General features: G+C 41.9%; 1 protein-coding gene across 1 annotated transcript; it reads left to right on the plus strand.

The window, feature by feature from the left end:
- Positions 1 to 7,926: 7,926 nt before the first annotated feature.
- Positions 7,927 to 16,519, plus strand: LOC111319611 (uncharacterized). Its single transcript, XM_088761221.1, has one exon. The coding sequence runs from the start codon at positions 9,165 to 9,167 to the stop codon at positions 15,150 to 15,152; it is 5,988 nt and encodes a 1,995-aa protein (XP_088617347.1). The 5' UTR covers positions 7,927 to 9,164; the 3' UTR covers positions 15,153 to 16,519.
- Positions 16,520 to 17,875: the final 1,356 nt, after the last annotated feature.

Here is a 17,875-nt window from a genome sequence, read left to right on the forward strand (position 1 = left end):
AGTAATTTTTAAAACTAGTAAGTGTCTGTATCTTTCGAGACTCGTCCGGTAAAGCGTTCCATAGTTTCGATGCAGCATATCTCCATGATCTTAACCCGAAGGTTGTTGATTTTACTTTTGGGAGGTCCAGTATTGTGGTGCCCCTAAGATTATAAGTGGAGCACCTAACTGTTATAAGATCACGTAAGCTTTTTGGTCCTGCATCACTAGTTAATATCTTAAAGACAGTGGACAAAATTTTCGCTAATCGCTGTTCACGAAGACTTGAGAGACCGATACGCTTACAAAGTTCCTCATAAGGGAAGGACTTATCTCTAAAAACAAAACGGAGCGCACGTTTGTTCACCAACTCTAACTTGTCAGCTGACTTATTACAGAAGTGCCACGTTTCGGAGCAGTAATTAAAGTGTGGTAAAATGAAGGCTTTGTAAAGATCCCTTCTAGTCTCAAAAGACAACATTTTCTGCATCCTTTTTAACACAGCCACCTGTTGACTGACTTTTCTACATATTCTAGCAATGTGCTTTTCAAAATTTAATTTATCATCGATTGTCACGCCAAGAAGTTCCATTCTGTGGGATATGGGAAGTGGTGACTCCTCACACTTAAACACTGGTTCATCAGTTCCTTTGTGTTTTCCCAACACCATTGCCTGGTATTTTTAACTGTTTCTCTTCATACCATTACGCGCGAACCATATATCAGCACTAATAAGATCGTTGTTGATTGTTTCTTCAATTTTGGAGAGTTGATTGTCGGCGTAAAAGATTTGAGTGTCATCAGCGTAAGTGGACAGAGTGCACTTCTCGATGACATATGAAAGATCGTTCATGAAGATGTTAAATAGTAAAGGGCCGAGGATGGATCCCTGTGGTACACCATTGCAAATAGGTTGCCAATTGGAAAGTGTATTCCCTAGTCTCACTCTTTGGAATCGATTTGATAAATAATCTTTTATCAGGGTGGTTGTTGCTTCATCTGCTCCATATTCTTTTAATTTCAAAACAATCAGTTCATGAGGTAAGGTGTCAAAGGCCTTGGGCAAGTCCATAGAGACCAGACCGATCAATTTGTTGTTATCAATTTCTTTTTTCCATTGTTCGGTTAGACTAAGAAGTGCTGAGTCGCAGCCGTGATATTTCCTATAAGCAAACACATATTTGTGATAAAATTTCTTCAAAATACGGGCTTATTCGGCAATGAACAATTTTTTTGAAAACCTTCGATAAAGCTGGCAGAATCGTTATCGGCCGATAGTTAGTTTTTAATAGGCTGCAGTCTTTTTTGAGAATTGGGGTGACCTCGCCAAGTTTCCACTGTTGTGGTATCTTAGTTGAAGTTAGAACATGATTAATCAGTGTACTAAGAGGGAAGCATAAAACATCCATCCATTCTTTAACTGCTAGTGGAGGGATCCCATCACATCCAGAAGCCTTGTTTGGAGCAAGTTTCCTCATTACTTCGTAAACTTCTGTTGGATTAGTGTTGCTTAGCGACACATTCGGCTTGCTTATTAAGTTATTTGATATGTGCGATAAATCTGCTGGATAGCCATTTTGATTTTGTTCTTTGGTACTTTTAGTACAGCTTGTGAAGAAATTATTTAATGTCTCGGTCACCTCTTGAGGATTCCTGATGATTTTGTCACCCTCCTTTAATGTTATTCCGCTATTGTCTACATTCTTTCGGGAATTAACATAAGGCTTGATGGCACCCCAAAACTTCTTTTGATCTGCATATTTTTCTGAACACAGCTTCTCAAAATGTCTACGTATAGATTTTCTCCTCATGCTAACTACTTTGTTGCGCACTAGACGGTAGCTCTCCCAATCACACTTATTACGTGATCTATTAAATTTTTTCTTAAGCCGTTTTCGTTCCACCATTACTCTCCGAATTTCAGGAGTGATAAACTTCGATTCTGCTGAAGATCGTCGTTTGAAAGATCGCATTAGTGCGTGGTCATCTAACACCTGGTTGTATAATGTCTCCCAGCACCAGTAAACATCGTCTATATCATCAAAAACGTATGCAGCATGAAAAGGAACTCGACTGAGATCTGTCTGAAAATCATCTCGGTTAAAGGTCTTGAATATCCGTTTCTTGACGACTTCGGCGTTAGCATGTAACATTTTAGTTTTGAGAACCGTGTAGACTAGCAGATGATCACTGATTCCTGTTTCGATAGCGCCAGACGATTTCATAAACATGGGCACATTTGAAAGAATGACATCCAGGCAAGAAGCTCTAGTTGTTGAAATTCTTGTCGGTTCTTTAATTAATGTGTCGAGGTCATAGATATCGCATATATCCAGAAGTCATTTGCCTTGGTTATTATTCATAAACGGATGAATTATGTCACAATTTAGATCGCCAAGACAAATCACGTTTACGCAGAGAGATATCGCTTGATCCAGGACTGTAGTCAATTCAGTTCTGAAAGTAGCATTGTTAACGTAGGAGGCTTGTAGACATTGACTAAAGCGAAGCGTCTCTGTCCGATGTGTAGGTCGAATGAGAGTGATTCCACTGATGTTGTAATGCTTTTCTTACATGTTGCGGCGATGTTATCGCGAATAAAGACGGCAAGACCTCCACCACCTTTCCTCCTGTCACAGCGAAATAACTTGTACCCATTAACATGAAATTGAGAGGTAGGAAAGGATCGATCGATCTTAGTTTCCTTTATGGATAGAATGTCGAAGGCTCTGTTCGTTAGCCACTCCTTGATCTCCTCAAATTTGCTAGGTAAACTGTTTACATTTAGGTTTGCTATAATGCATTCCTTGCGATTTTCGTTTCTAATTAACTTCATGTCCGAAGGTTGTGAACTAAGGTCCAGCTCAGTTTCACTCGTACTTTCATGCGTGGAACTATTCAAGGTGGAAAAGAATGAATCGCTAAACCTCGGCAAGGCACAGAAGGAGCATATCCAGTCAACAGATGGATTATTAAGGTAGTACTGAAAGGTCCAGTTCGACATATTCAGACATTTTGCATGCGATCAGGTGTTGCACTCAGAACATAAAATGGCGTCTTGATTGCTTCTTACGGATTTAGAACATTCACCGCAAGGATATTTCGTATGCTTCTTTCTCGGACTAGGGTTTGGTGAAACATCTCCAGAAATCAACAATCTTTGCGCTTGAAATGTACCTACACCAGTAGCAGTGTATAATAATCTTTCTCCATTAAAACGCCTCGATGCGAGCTTAAAAGGTGGTTTGTAGTAAGCACTTGACGTTGTTAAATGGAATGGAATAACCAGTCGCGTACAGGGTTCGGGATGCATAAAACTGCAGTTTGATGACTCATGAACTGTGCGACAAGGAATAAAAGACACAATAGTGTGCCGCCCATACGGACGTGTCTGACCGTCATGACCGTGTCTGACCGCTACATTGATCCTAAGAGAATAAAATAATTATTTACATATCCCTAAATAAATTCTTTAGCGCTTTCTTGACAATATCATTGAACCTAAGCAAGAATGTTCTTTATGATAGCATACTAGTTATTTTTACAGGTCGGTTGGTCTTCGGAAATTACTTCCACCTAGAAAATATTTTTTGACCTCTCAACGTGTGTTGCGTTATTTGTAAGTTGCAAATAGTTTTTAAAATGTTTAATTTATCGTTCGAGCTACCATGTCACTTCACTGGCTTGCTTTGCGTCTTAGTTGTTTCGCCTCAATACACGGCATTTAGGATAGGCCGATACGGATTTTCCGAATCGATACGTTACCGTGTAAGATATTGGACGTTTTTCTTCGATATCGATATTGTGACGTCATTGAGTCAAATGGTAGTTCCAGTAATTTCATTGGTAAAAATATAAGGCTATCTTGCACTGTTAAACTACGCAGTGTTCAGTGCTTTAGAGAAGTTTCAATAAGACAATTAAAAGTTTAAAACCAGATTAAGGACTCAATGCTTCATGCTCAATGCCCGACTCCTTGTCAGGGGTTGGTCGCTGGCAATTTCCTACAGTCCGTCACTCGTGTGCACTGTTGTTTATTCCTCATAACATTGTACAAGTAAGAAATCTTGACCCGAAATCTAAAACCCTGGGTCATTTCTTTCTAGGAATTTCTTGTCAAGCGTACAACCTCGCTGGTTTTTTATTTCACCTGTGGTATATGCTGATCACCTGGTTGTATTTTGCGGTCTCACTTTTCGTGGATATTTAAGGTAAAATTTTTCTGTTTCTGTCCTTGTCAGTTAGAGTAAAGGGCTTCTTAATTATTCAACTCCCATGAGTGATCAAGACAGAATTTCTCCCTACCATACCAATACACTATCAAGCAGACACGTTATAGTCATTTAGAGGACTATTATTTGATCCAATATCAAATTCTCCCAACTGACATCGTGAGAATTGTGCAGCAGAGTAAAGAGAATTGCTAATGAGATCTTGGGAATGAAAGGATTAAGTAATCTCTACATGGTTAAGAGCGCCGAACTTTTCATCAACGAACCTTATACCTCGGCTCCAATAGTTCATATGCTCATTGAAAATTCGCCCCAAGCCTCTTTTCCACTAAAGTTTTCAGGAATCTGGAACGACTGATTTCAAATCTGATGGAAAGGCTTTTGTGCCGAGGCAAAAGCAATTCTTTTAAGGATTTAGGAAGCAGTTTTCCCGGAACTGTCGAGAGAACTGCTTTGGAACACTACTTAATATCAGCGGCTGTATAAACAGGCCTACTGATTATACACTTAATGTATGGTCCCGAGGGAAACAGTTAATTTTGTTTCCCCAAGAGTCCTGATTTTTCCCTCGACTTCTTTTCGGGAAACATCAGGACTAGAGGGAAAACAAAGCTAACTGGTAGAGAAGCATGGTACGTTATTGATCATGAACAAGTTTATGAAATCAAGATCATAGAGAAAGATGCTTTAATTCAGGTTGGTTTATGATTTTATAGCGTGTCCAGGTTACTGTGCAGCTTAAACATCTTGCGGGAATTATCTTGTGGATTGGCCTTTTTGCTTTTCGATTTGTTCTTTAAGTTTCGTTTGCTGGTTTTTATACTCGCGATTTTTTCGTTTCTTTCTTTCCTATTTACTTTAAATGACATTTATTACCAAAGGGAATAAAATTAATTTATGCAGCCTGCGCCGCGACTTATCATTATCCCGGATGGGCTACATCCGGGACTTATAATAGCAGATACTTAAACATCCGAATATTTGATTTCGGGCCTCTTTTAGTTAAGCTTCGGTGCAGGGCAAACATTCCCCACACTATTAACCCGCCCATTGTTTTCGAGCATTCTTAGAGGTGCGTTGAGTCCTCATTCGATGGGTGTTTGCCCTCACTTTTGCTGGGATTAGGTTTTTATTTCCGGTTTCACTGTAATTCGATTTGGTATTAAAAATAAACGGCCACTCGACTGAGTGGCCAAATTACGGCAAATAAAGGTTGTCCGTTTAATTCTCCCAGCAAACCGTGCTCATCCCTAGCAATGCACAGTGTACAAGACTTGGTTATTGGCAAGCGAGCAAGAGGCATAAATGAGTTTTTACAGGAGTTTTTCTTGATTATGCTCATCGTGGTACAGACATTACTATTATTAAAGGAACAAAACCTTGTAGCAATGATAAAACTGCGGCTATGATTTTAATAAAAGAACCTATGAAAAGATCTAATAATTTTATATCCCTAGTCCGCAATGGGAAAGTTGTTGCAGGGACATCTGGTTCTGATTGAAGATTAACGCTAAATATATCGTAGAATGCAAAAAAAGTCGATATTTCATTAAAAAATTGTGTGTTAGGATAAATTAGGCAGAGACTTTCACTTTTACTAAAGAGACCTTCACCAGCATATCACACAATATCTTTTAATTGTTCCCTCTTCTCACTCTGAAGAGATATTATTAAACTCGGATCCGCCAGCGGACAAGAAGTGTTCTGTATATTCCATAGGTACTGAATACCTATTTCAAAGCGAAGACAATTTTAAAACACATTTTCAGAACATCAAATGCAGAGAACACTAGCGCATAGAATAAGCTCGCAGTAAAGCTACTTCAACTTTCGACTAAATATTAACATTCAAGTTCTCAATACAATGTACATCAAAGGTTGGTATAAATAGTTGATTAATCTACTTGCAGTTCTGACATTGTATTAGTAACTTTGTTTTATATGTACACAAGGATATAAAACACTCTCTTCTCACAGAGCATATGTCAATTGCAAGTGAGTTCAATTGCAAATGAGTTTGATGTAACTGTGTTGGTTTAATCCAATTTTATGAGCCTTTCTGAAGATCTGATATATTTTATTCACCTAGCATGAGGTAAACTCAGCCCATTTACAAAAATGAAAATTTTGTCTGATTTTGATTCACAAAGATATTTCGCGCGCAAAAACATGTTTGACCTACTGAGTGGTCGTTTACTATACCTTCGTATTGTAAAGGACGTCTTGAATAGGTAAGAAAAATAACTAAAATCATTGGTGCGTTTGTTCAGGTTTTAGCAGACTACGACAAATCGACACATTTTAATTACTAACACACTAACAGAGGGCCTAGTTACATAAGCCGGGCTGGCTCGATTTTACCGAGATCGTGGCGCGTTTGTAATCAACTTTTTGATTCCAAGTCAAACGAGCCAGCCTGGTTAGCCGTAATCCTGGTTTTGAGATATAAAGGATTTAGAGGATGGGAGGGAGGTTCAGAAAATCAGAAAATATGAACCATAAGAATATCATAGAACCCTAGCAAGGCCTTAGGTAAGTTTTAATGTGATACAAACAACATCCTTCAACCCCCCTCTTCCCCCCCCCCCATTATTGTAGGCGACAAATAATGACCATTCCTTAAAAAGCATTCACCCCCCTCTTCAAAAAAGTAAAACAAAAAAGGAGGCAAAAATATTTCTCTTCGGACAATGTTACCATACTGTGTCGTTTATCGATTCGGGGATTTATTTCCAAGAGTTTTCTTTTCTTTTCTTTTTTTTTTTTATATTCTTTAAGATATATCGATGCAAAATTTGTCACAGTGGTGGAACAAAAGGGTGCGAGGGCAAAAATTAGCATAATTCTCCCGCGTGTGAATGTTTGCGGGGCGTTCTCATGATAAAATAATTTCAGTGGTTAAATAGTTAGAAAAGTAATTGGAAGATTTGAAGTTCATAAAGCAACAAATGAACAGCTTTCTAACTTTCGGTCTTTCTTCCAAAGATGGTGAATCAGTTTAAGGCATATTTAACAAGAGATTATATTCTAAGGCATATTTTATTATATTTTAAGGCATATTTTAAAGCATATAGTTTAAGGCATATTTAACAAGAGATTCTTTCCGTGATGGGCCGAGGAAATCGTTGATCTGTGTGGGAATGTGAACATGACCGTATTGTATCACAATACAATTTACCTTATCCCCTCATAAAGCTTTACAATATTCTTATGATCCCCACTCCCCTCATCAGCGAGTAACTGGAAGTCAATTTTATATAGCTCTCCCTTTATACTCAGTCAAACCCCCCTCAAAAACTAAATTTTGTGACTATAAATTCACAATTAGGTGTTTCTTAAAGTATAAGTATGTGACCGATAGTTTCAATTTTGGTCTCATTCATCTGTAAAGGCCCGTTAAATGCATGGTTTCAAAATCTGCTTCGACATGCACTTAACACCTTCTTGAACCAAATGTTCGGTGCGTTTGAACAGGTCGTCCAACATTGTTGAAAACGTAAAAAGTTTTAAAAAATTGTTAAAAGCGTGTTGAATCAAGTTTAAATCAGTTCAAGCTTTCATTCAACCTCGACTCAACTTTTCCTTTATAAAACCACTTGAAGAACTTTTAAGGGCCTCTGAAAGGCCTCGGTACAAATTTGTTTTTGCGTTCAACATTTGCTCAACATCCGTTCAACATTTCTAGAACGAATGTTAGTGAAATGTTAAAAACCGTTTAAACGGGCCTTAAATCTCGCATCTGTTTGGATCAATGTGAGCAACTTCGAGGTTACCCCTCCCCCAATGAACCTTACAGTCACTCTTACTTGTTACGAGTTGACTGTTGTTGGGAAGGGTGGGTGTATAGTTTCTCTAAGCCTGGCAATGATCCTCACTTTGATTAGCGATGAATTTGCAATACATTTTCTACAGTTTCCGCTTTATACTCCATCGGAGACGATTGTTCCTCCCTATAAACCACGCAATCCTCCAAGATTCTCCACCCTCCCCTCCCTTAGACGATGAGTGAGAATGGTCCCCAGGACCACTAAAACCCTAAATTTCGTAACTATACATACACAGTTATATGTTTCTCAAAGCCATAGTATGTCGCCGATATCTTCAATTTAGTCTAATTCATCCCTAAATCTCGCGTTGGTTTGGATCAATGTGAGTACCTGAACAACTGCGCACCTACCCCTCCCCTAACCCAACATTAACCTTAACTTCTCATCAGTCGACTGTTGTTCGGTTAAAGTAGGGGTAGCTGCGCAGTTGATCAGTTACTCTCTTTAAATAAATAGTTTGTGTCCAGGCTCCTCCTCGAGCATAGGCCATTGACAATCTCCCTGCTCCAACTCGTACAATCCTGAGTTAGCCTACAAGGGTGGTCCATGCCACCAGATGTGGTTCCAATGTTTCCTCTCAGCCAGAACATCTTGCTGTGAGGCGTTTTTTGGGCGTCTTCTTGTCTTTTTTCCCTTAAGGATTCCATTTCAACACTTGCCCTTTTAAAGATCTTGGAAAAATGTCATGAAACTGAACCCATCAATAAAGTATATATTTCTTATTCCTTTTTTCCTAATTCCATAGTGAACACAAACTTATCAGTTAACAAATACATTCTACAATTTTCAGTTGAGTGAGAAGCGATAAAAGTTTGGTGACAAACGTTTGAGGTTAAAATCATGTTGTTTTCATGGGAAACCAGCTCCATTTCCCGAGACGAGGTGTCGCTTGATTTCTTTCTTTGGCGGCCTTCTAAGTTTGGCCGTTAGCGACGCTCAACTCTTGACTAGTTATCAAATGAATAAAATTCTGACGTGGCAACTTTACGGTCAAACCCACGTCCCCAAACCTTTCCCGCATCTAACTCAACTATTAATCGTAGTAAATGTTAGACAAAGTTGAAAATTTCTAAGTACTCAATTGCAAAGAAGATTAATTAAGTTTTACAACTGAATGACTTGACTAATGGAGACACTGCCTTTGTATAAGGTCTGGTTGAATATGGCCGCTCCAAGGGAATATACTGAGGAGCAGCTGAATTACTACAGGATCTGTTACATTGTCAGCGATGTGCTAACTGAAGGCCTTCGAACAATCTTCAAACGAGAATGGGACAATCGCTACAAGGGAACCCTGGGAGAATGGAAAGATGAACCGAAAAATGGAATGGACTTTTGGAACGGTGAGTCCCCACGAAACAGAAGTAGAAACGCCCGTCTCTTGACAACTATGACCAATGGTGACACAGCGGAATGGGATTGTACCATGCTGTTTTATGCCATTCTTCATTCCGATTGCATCCGCGGTCTCCGTCCAACGGTAAAATCAAATGTGGATGACCTCAGGATATTTCGCAATGAAGAATTTGCGCACATGCCACGAGGCCAACTCTCCAACAGAGATTTTCAGAATGCGATTTCAAAGGTCAATACTGCATTTCACGCACTCGGGCTTGCGATTTTAAAAGTCCATGAAATCCAAACTCAGACAAGTTTCCCAACGGAAGAGTTGAGAAATGTTCTAAAGAAAGTTGACAACCTTCAACAAGACGTCATAGAGAAGGAAACAAAACTTCAAGAAAAATACGAAGAACTTGTTAAAAAAGAAGCACAACTCGACGAAAAAGAGAAACAACGAAAGACACTTGAAGAACTGTTGGAAACCGAAGTCTTCCCATTTTGTATTCTCCCTCCTGAACCCACACATGATGTCTTCCCTCGCAGATCGGAGGTTGATAAAATCACACAACACCTCAAAGCACTCAAAGATGACAACAATGACAGCTTAAGCACCTTGTACTTATCCGGAAACCCTGGAAGTGGAAAATCTCAGCTGGCCCGTTTGGCAGCCAAGCGATTTTTCGACGAGAGCAAAGAAACTCCCTCTGCGATTTCATTTGTTATGACGCTTAATGCAGAAAGTTCAGAAACACTTTTGGAATCGTATGTCTCCTTCGCTCGACATTGTAAATGTCCAGATTACTCAGTTACAAACACGCGTAATTCCAAAGATCTGAGTACAGACGAAAAAATTGCGAGTCTCAAGACGCTAATAAGCCCAAAAATTGAGCTTTACACGTCGTGGTTGCTGGTATTTGATAATGTCACTAGTTTGTCTCATGTACATACGTATTTGTCAGGTCCAGAAAACCAACAGTGGGCGAGGGGCCAGTCGCTGATAACAACACAAGACACCAAGTCTATTCCTCTAAAAAGCTCCTTCACTCAGCACATCTCAGTAAGCAAAGGAATGCTACCTGATGATGCCAGCTACTTGTTAAGGCTCCTTTCTGGTGTCACTGATAGCGAGGTAGAAAAAGAAATTGCACGAGCTTTGGACTACCAGCCACTGGCCTTGGCCAGCGCCGCCATATATGTAAAACAAGTTCGAGAAAGTAAAATAGCTTCAAAATTCGGCTGGACCGACTTTCTGAAGAAACTTGAAAAAGGCCAGCGAGGTACAATTGAGGACATTCTTGCCGAAACAAACCCAAGTTACCCCAAAACAATGACCACAGTGACAACACTCGCCTTGGAAAAGGTAATGAAATCCGACAGAGTTCTAGATCACTTGTTCATTTTTCTCTCTCTTTGTGCACCACACCCAATCCTAAAAGATATTGTGGTCGACTACATCATGGAAATGGAAAATGAATTGGAAGATAAAGATGCGATTGGGCTGAAGATAAGTCGATGCCCATTGTTGTTGTTTGACGAAGAGGAGAGTGGTGTTTACATTCGAGTGCATGGAATCGTCCATTATGTTGTTAATTCAGTAACAAAGAGATCTGCAAAGGATAAGCAAATTAAATGCATACTAAGAGCTGCTTCATCCTTCTCCAAATTCAAGGACCAAGATTCTTTAGTCGTTGGCACAAAAATTGTTCCTCATTTGGTAAAAGTGATTAAAGACTTTGAAGATTTTTCTTTTGAAGAAAGAATATCTCAAATGGCTCAAATCGATAACCTGACTTCCCAGGACTATTCTAACGTCTTTACAGCTCTCGGAAATATGTGCAGCAAGCACTCCCAATATCCAGCGGCAAGAAGCTACTTTTCAGCAGTCCTAGAAATCGCCGAGTTAAGAAACCCAAGTGATGAATTACAGAAAGCAAATATTTATAATAACCTAGGCGTTGTCCACCGGAAGCTGGGTGACCTAAAGCAAGCAAAAGACTGTTACGAGCGAGCGCTCGATGTTCAGCTGAAAAAGCTCGGACCTGAGCATGTTGATGTCGCAAAGTCTTACAATAACCTGGGCGTTGTTCACCGGCAGCTGGGTGACCTAAAGCAAGCAAAAGACTGTTACGAGCGAGCGCTCGATGTTCAGCTAAAAAAGTTCGGACCTGACCATGTACTTGTCTCAGCGCCTTACAATAACCTGGGCCTTGTCCATCAGCAGCTGGGTGACCTAAAGCAGGCAAAAGACTGTTTCGAGCGAGCGCTGGATATTAAGCTGAAAGAACTCGGACCTGAGCATGATTCTGTTGCAATCTCTTACAATAACCTGGGCCTTGTCCATCAGCAGCTGGGTGACCTAAAGCAGGCAAAAGACTGTTTCGAGCGAGCGCTGGATATTAAGCTGAAAGAGCTCGGACCTGAGCATGATTCTGTTGCAATCTCTTACAATAACCTGGGCCATGTCCATCAGCAGCTGGGTGACCTAAAGCAGGCAAAAGACTGTTACGAGCAAGCGTTGGATATTAAGCTGAAAAAGCTCGGACCTGAGCATGTTGATGTCGCAACGACGTACAACAACCTGGGTGTTGTCTACGAGCAGCTAGGTGACCTGAAGCAGGCAAAAGACTGTCACGAGCGAGCGCTGGAAATTAACCTGAGAAAGCTCAGACCTGAGCATGTTGATGTCGCAATGTCTTACAATAACCTGGGCCTTGTCCACCGGCAGCTGGGTGACCTAAAGCAGGCAAAAGACTTTCACAAGCAAGCGCTGGATGTTCGGCTGAAAAAGCTCGGTCCTGAGCATGTTGATGTCGCAATGTCTTACAATAACCTAGGCACTATCCACCGGCAGCTGGGTGACCTAAAGCAAGCAGAAGACTTTCACAAGCGAGCGCTGGATGTTCGGCTGAAGAAGCTCGGTCCTGACCATGTTGATGTCGCAATGTCTTACAATAACCTGGGCCTTGTCTACCGGCAGCTGGGTGACCTAAAGCAGGCAAAAGACTTTCACAAGCGAGCGCTGGATGTTCGGCTGAGAAAGCTCAGTCCTGAGCATGTTGATGTCGCAATGTCTCACAATAACCTGGGCCTTGTCCACCGGCAGCTGGGTGACCTAAAGCAGGCAAAAGACTTTCACAAGCGAGCGCTGGATGTTCGGCTGAGAAAGCTCGGACCTGAGCATGTTGATGTCGCAATGTCTTACAATAACCTGGGCACTGTCCACAGGCAGCTGGGTGACCTAAAGCAGGCAAAAGACTTTCACAAGCAAGCGCTGGATGTTTGGCTGAAGAAGCTCGGACCTGAGCATGTTGATGTTGCAATGTCTTACAATAACCTGGGCCTTGTCCATCAGCAGCTGGGGGACCTAAAGCATGCAAAAGACTGTTACGAGCGAGCGCTGGATATTTGGCTGAAAAAGCTCGGACCTGAGCATGTTGATGTCGCAATGTCTTACAACAACCTGGGTGTTGTCCACGTGCAGCTGGGTGACCTGAAGCAGGCAAAAGACTTTCACGAGCGAGCGCTGGATATTAAGCTGAAAAAGCTCGGACCTGAGCATGTTGATGTTGCAATGTCTTACAATAACCTGGGCGTTGTCCATCAGGAGCTGGGTGACCTAAAGCATGCAAAAGACTGTTACGAGCGAGCGCTGGATATTAGGCTGAAAAAGCTCGGACCTGAGCATGTTGATGTCGCAATGTCTTACAACAACCTGGGTGTTGTCCACGTGCAGCTGGGTGACCTAAAGCAGGCAAAAGACTTTCACGAGCGAGCGCTGGATATTAAGCTGAAAAAGCTCAGACCTGAGCATGTTGATGTCGCAATGTCTTACAATAACCTGGGCTTTGTCCACCGGCAGCTGGGTGACCTAAAGCAGGCAAAAGACTTTCACAAGCGAGCGCTGGATATTCGGCTGAAAAAGCTCGGTCCTGAGCATGTTGATGTCGCAATGTGTTACAATAACCTGGGCCTTGTCCACCGGCAGCTGGGTGACCTAAAGCAGGCACAAGACGTTCATAAGCGAGCGCTGGATGTTTGGCTGAAGAAGCTCGGACCTGAGCATGTTGATGTTACAATGTCTTACAATAACCTGGGCCTTGTCCATCAGCAGCTGGGTGACCTAAAGCAGGCAAAGGACTGCTACGAGCGAGCGCTGGATATTAGGCTGAAAAAGCTCGGACCTGAGCATGATTCTGTTGCAATCTCTTACAATAACCTGGGCCATGTCCATCAGCAGCTGGGTGACCTAAGGCAGGCAAAAGACTGTTACGAGCGAGAGCTGGATATTAAGCTGAAAAAGCTCGGACCTGAGCATGTTGATGTTGCAATGTCTTACAATAACCTGGGCACTGTCCACCGGCAGCTGGGTGACCTAACGCAGGCAAAAGACTTTCACAAGCGAGCGCTGGATGTTCGGCTGAAAAAGCTCGGACCTGAGCATGTTGATGTCGCAATGTCTTACAACAACCTGGGCCTTGTCCACCGGCAGCTGGGTGACCTAACGCAGGCAAAAGACTTTCACAAGCGAGCGCTGGATGTTCGGCTGAAAAAGCTCGGACCTGAGCATGTTGATGTCGCAATGTCTTACAACAACCTGGGCCTTGTCCACCGGCAGCTGGACGACCTAAAGCAGGCAAAAGACTTTTACAAGCGAGCGCTGGATGTTGCGCTGAAAAAGCTCGGACCTGAGCATGTTGTTGTCGCAATGTCTTACAATAACCTGGGCATTGTCCACGAGCGGCTGGGTGACCTAAAGCAGGCAAAAGACTTTCACAAGCGAGCGCTGGATGTTCGGCTTAAAAGGCTCGGACCTGAGCATGTTGATGTCGCAATGTGTTACAATAACCTGGGCACTGCCCACCAGCAGCTGGGTGACCTAAAGCAGGCAAAAGACTTTCACAAGCGAGCGCTGGATGTTCGGCTTAAAAGGCTCGGACCTGAGCATGTTGATGTCGCAATGTCTTACAATAACCTGGGCACTGTCCACCAGCAGCTGGGTGACCTAAAGCAGGCAAAAGACTTTCACAAGCGAGCGCTGGATGTTCGGCTGAAAAAGCTCGGTCCTGAGCATGTTGATGTCGCAATGTCTTACAATAACCTGGGCCTTGTCCACCGGCAGCTGGACGACGTAAAGCAGGCAAAAGACTTTTACAAGCGAGCGCTGGATGTTGCGCTGAAAAACCTCGGACCTGAGCATGTTGATGTCGGAATGTGTTACAATAACCTGGGCATTGTCCACGAGCAGCTGGGTGACCTAAAGCAGGCAAAAGACTTTCACAAGCGAGCGCTGGATGTTCGGCTGAAAAAGCTCGGAGCTGAGCATGTTGATGTTGCAATGTGTTACAATAACCTGGGCATTGTCCACGAGCGGCTGGGTGACCTAAAGCAGGCAAAAGACTTTCACAAGCGAGCGCTGGATGTTCGGCTTAAAAAGCTCGCACCTGAGCATGTTGATGTCGCAATGTCTTACAATAACCTGGGCACTGTCCACAGGCAGCTGGGTGACCTAAAGCAGGCCAAAGACTGTCACGACCGAGAGCTGGATATTCGCCTTAAGATATTCGGTCCGGAACACGTCAAGGTAGCAGATACTTACATAAACCTGGGCGATGTCCACAATTATCTCGGTCTCAGCCAAGAAGCAAAAGGGTGTTATGATGTTGCGTTGGCGATTTTTGTCAAGAACTTTGGCCCTGAAGATGAGAAAGTGAGATTTGTTCAGAATGTACTTGCTCAGCTACGTACAGCAGAACTGAATATTGGTAACGCATAAAGTTCAATAATCATAAATTCGTAATTCTTTAAAGCGTTAGTCTCGTTACTCGTAGATCAGCGAAGATCAAATCGGAATTGAGAGTTCAAACAAAGATATCAAGACTTCAGTTTACAGCATACTTAAACAGATTAAGTTAAGCAAAACCTAATTGTGGTGCATTGTAATGTAGAAAATTTAAGAAACAACAGACAATTTCCCTGTAAGCCAGACTTCTAGCGATCAACATTACAAGTCAAAGAGCCAGTCAGAGTGCAGTTAGTTGCGTTTGACACGTGCCGCAACCGATCTGTAAAAGGCAGAGCTAAAAACCCCATTCAAATCTCAAAAACTTTCGCAGGCTCACTCTTGAAACCATAGCAACGTTAGACTAAAAATGGCAGAACATTTAAAAAATTGAAACGCCCTGTGGTTTTTCCCCCTAGATCACGACACTAGTAGAGAAATTACGCTTCAAACTTTCACCTCAGATGCCTCTCAAAATGGGCACAAAATATCTTTTGCACACCATAGTTTCATCCTTGCTGATATTAACCGGTCTATCATCGAAGTTCGAAAACCGCGAAATTCAAAATGCATTTGGAGTAAGTTCGGCTACGTTGATCTCGACACGTCTGCTGGACGGTCCTCAGCGATAGTTTTATCATATTTTACTTTAAAAAAAGTGGTTTTGAAGTATCAAGGATTAATCCTTTCAATTGTTTTAAAATTGCGCCATATCAACTATTATTAAAAACTGGATCGTTGGATAATGCAATTCAAGACTTTTTATGGGCTTAGCCATTATGATATAGGAGCCAATATACCATAATCTACAAATATGATAAGTGCACGCGTTGGCTTAAAATTAAAAGGGAGCTAGAAAGAAGAGAAGAGAAGATTTGTCTAGTATCGTGGGGCTGTTTTTAATAAAACAATTATTCCACTCGCGCTTGTTGGATATGAGATGAATATGGCTAACTCGGTGCTACGCGCCTCGTTGGCTATCTATCATCTCATATCCAACAAGCGCGAGTGGAATAATTGTTAAATACATACTGTTGCTATGGATTTATAGGCGTCTATATGACATGCGCAGATGTTATTCAACTTTGTCTATGTAATATAGAATTAGACCCTGTCACTGGCTGTCAGGATTTTAAAATATCGTCTGTGACTTTATTGCAATGAACGTTGGACTTTTCTCGGAGTATGGTTCCTCTAGAACCTATTAAGTTTAATTTCTAGTTTTGACATCGAAGTAATCCTTCAAAATTTGAAAATTGTTCATAGTTTAAATCATCACAACCATAGTAACTTATGGCGTGCTGTACGTATTGTAATCTTTAACTAAGTAGGCTAATTATTAAAGGAGTTAAGTAATGGCACTTCTGCGATCGATGGTGTTGCGTTTTGGTGGTTGAAAATATTGGTTGTTAGAACAATAGCTAAAACCTATAGTTCCGTTTGGCAAAAACCGCGCGATTGCACAGAATCCGCATGGCTCTAATCATACTCCATTTGTCAGTCATTTTCGCGGTGTGAACACGAGCTTGTTGATACACAAAATGGAGCAGCAGTGTAGGCCAGTTTACGTAAGGAGCACAGAATTCGAATGTGTGAAATCCTAGCTACGCCACTACTTGCCAACCTAAAAAGCCCTTGTTTCCATAAGCATCAAAAAAGCTCTTTGCTATATTCGATGCCCAATCAACCAAGATAATGGTTTGAGAATTTGTGTAATGCTCTACAAAGCAAATCTGCTTTTGTTTGAGGGGAACAGAGCCTGGCACCATGGGAGGTCGGTTAGAGCTCGAAAGACGATTGTCGCGTGTGGTTCGCAGCATCCTCCTGCACGCATGTCTCGTGTTTGCCTCCGCTGGCCTGAAAATGCCACGTCTCCTTCGCAGCCGTTCTTTAGCTAATAGCTCCTTCGTAACGAACAGTATTCCTTTCCCTTTGTTTGAGGGTATAGACCCTTACAGATTGCGCTAGTAAAAGTGGCACATTATTATTTTTTAAATTTTTTTTTTGCTCGAGTTCCTTTGCAGTAAATGGCTTGAACCCGGGGGTAACATGTGAAGGTGTAGTCTGATCGTCCGGGTGAGTGTAGTCCTGAGAAGGACTGTTGTCGGTGGTAGTGACTGACGTTTCGACAACCTGTGCGGAAGTCATCATCAGAGTCAAGTGAACGATTGTTGTCAGTAGAATGTTCTTATTCCAGTTCGTGTGAAATGATCGGTTGGTTTTGCCGTGATGCTATTGGTTGTAAGACTCAAGTGACGTAAGTCGGTCGTGATTGGTCTGTTTCGATCTGTCGGTAAAGTTAGGTCGTTCTTTTTCGGTCGTTTGTGATGTTTATGTCGTAAATGAGTCGTTTGTATGGAGCGGGTAAGTGTTGACATCTGTTTAGGGGAGTCTGTTCTAAGTTGGTAAACCAGCTTTCCAGAGTCAGTCGTTGAAAATAGTCAGTGCTGTAGGTTAGGCATTGCGCAGAGTCCCAGTCAATGTTGTGGTTGGTAAGTCGATGGTGTTCAGCAATGTGATTGCTGACATCACCTTTCCTCGTCGCCCGTCTGTGCTCAGTCAGTCTTGTTTCGTCGGATGAAGTCGTTGTTGTAGTTGTTCTTCGTAAAAACACGGTGAAGGTATTTGTTCTCGTCGGATAAGCTGTCTGTCGAGTCGCATACTAGTTGTGCGCGTCGTGTTAGAGTTCTGATAGTTGTAACTTTGTGTGATGTAGG

This window comes from Stylophora pistillata, chromosome 5 (genome assembly GCF_964205215.1).
Source record: "Stylophora pistillata chromosome 5, jaStyPist1.2, whole genome shotgun sequence".
Classification (NCBI taxonomy): Eukaryota; Metazoa; Cnidaria; class Anthozoa; order Scleractinia; family Pocilloporidae; genus Stylophora; species Stylophora pistillata.

Excerpts from the sequence above, each read along its gene's own strand:
- LOC111319611 (XM_088761221.1), top strand. The coding sequence starts at position 9,165 with ATGGAGACACTGCCTTTGTATAAGGTCTGGTTGAATATGGCCGCTCCA.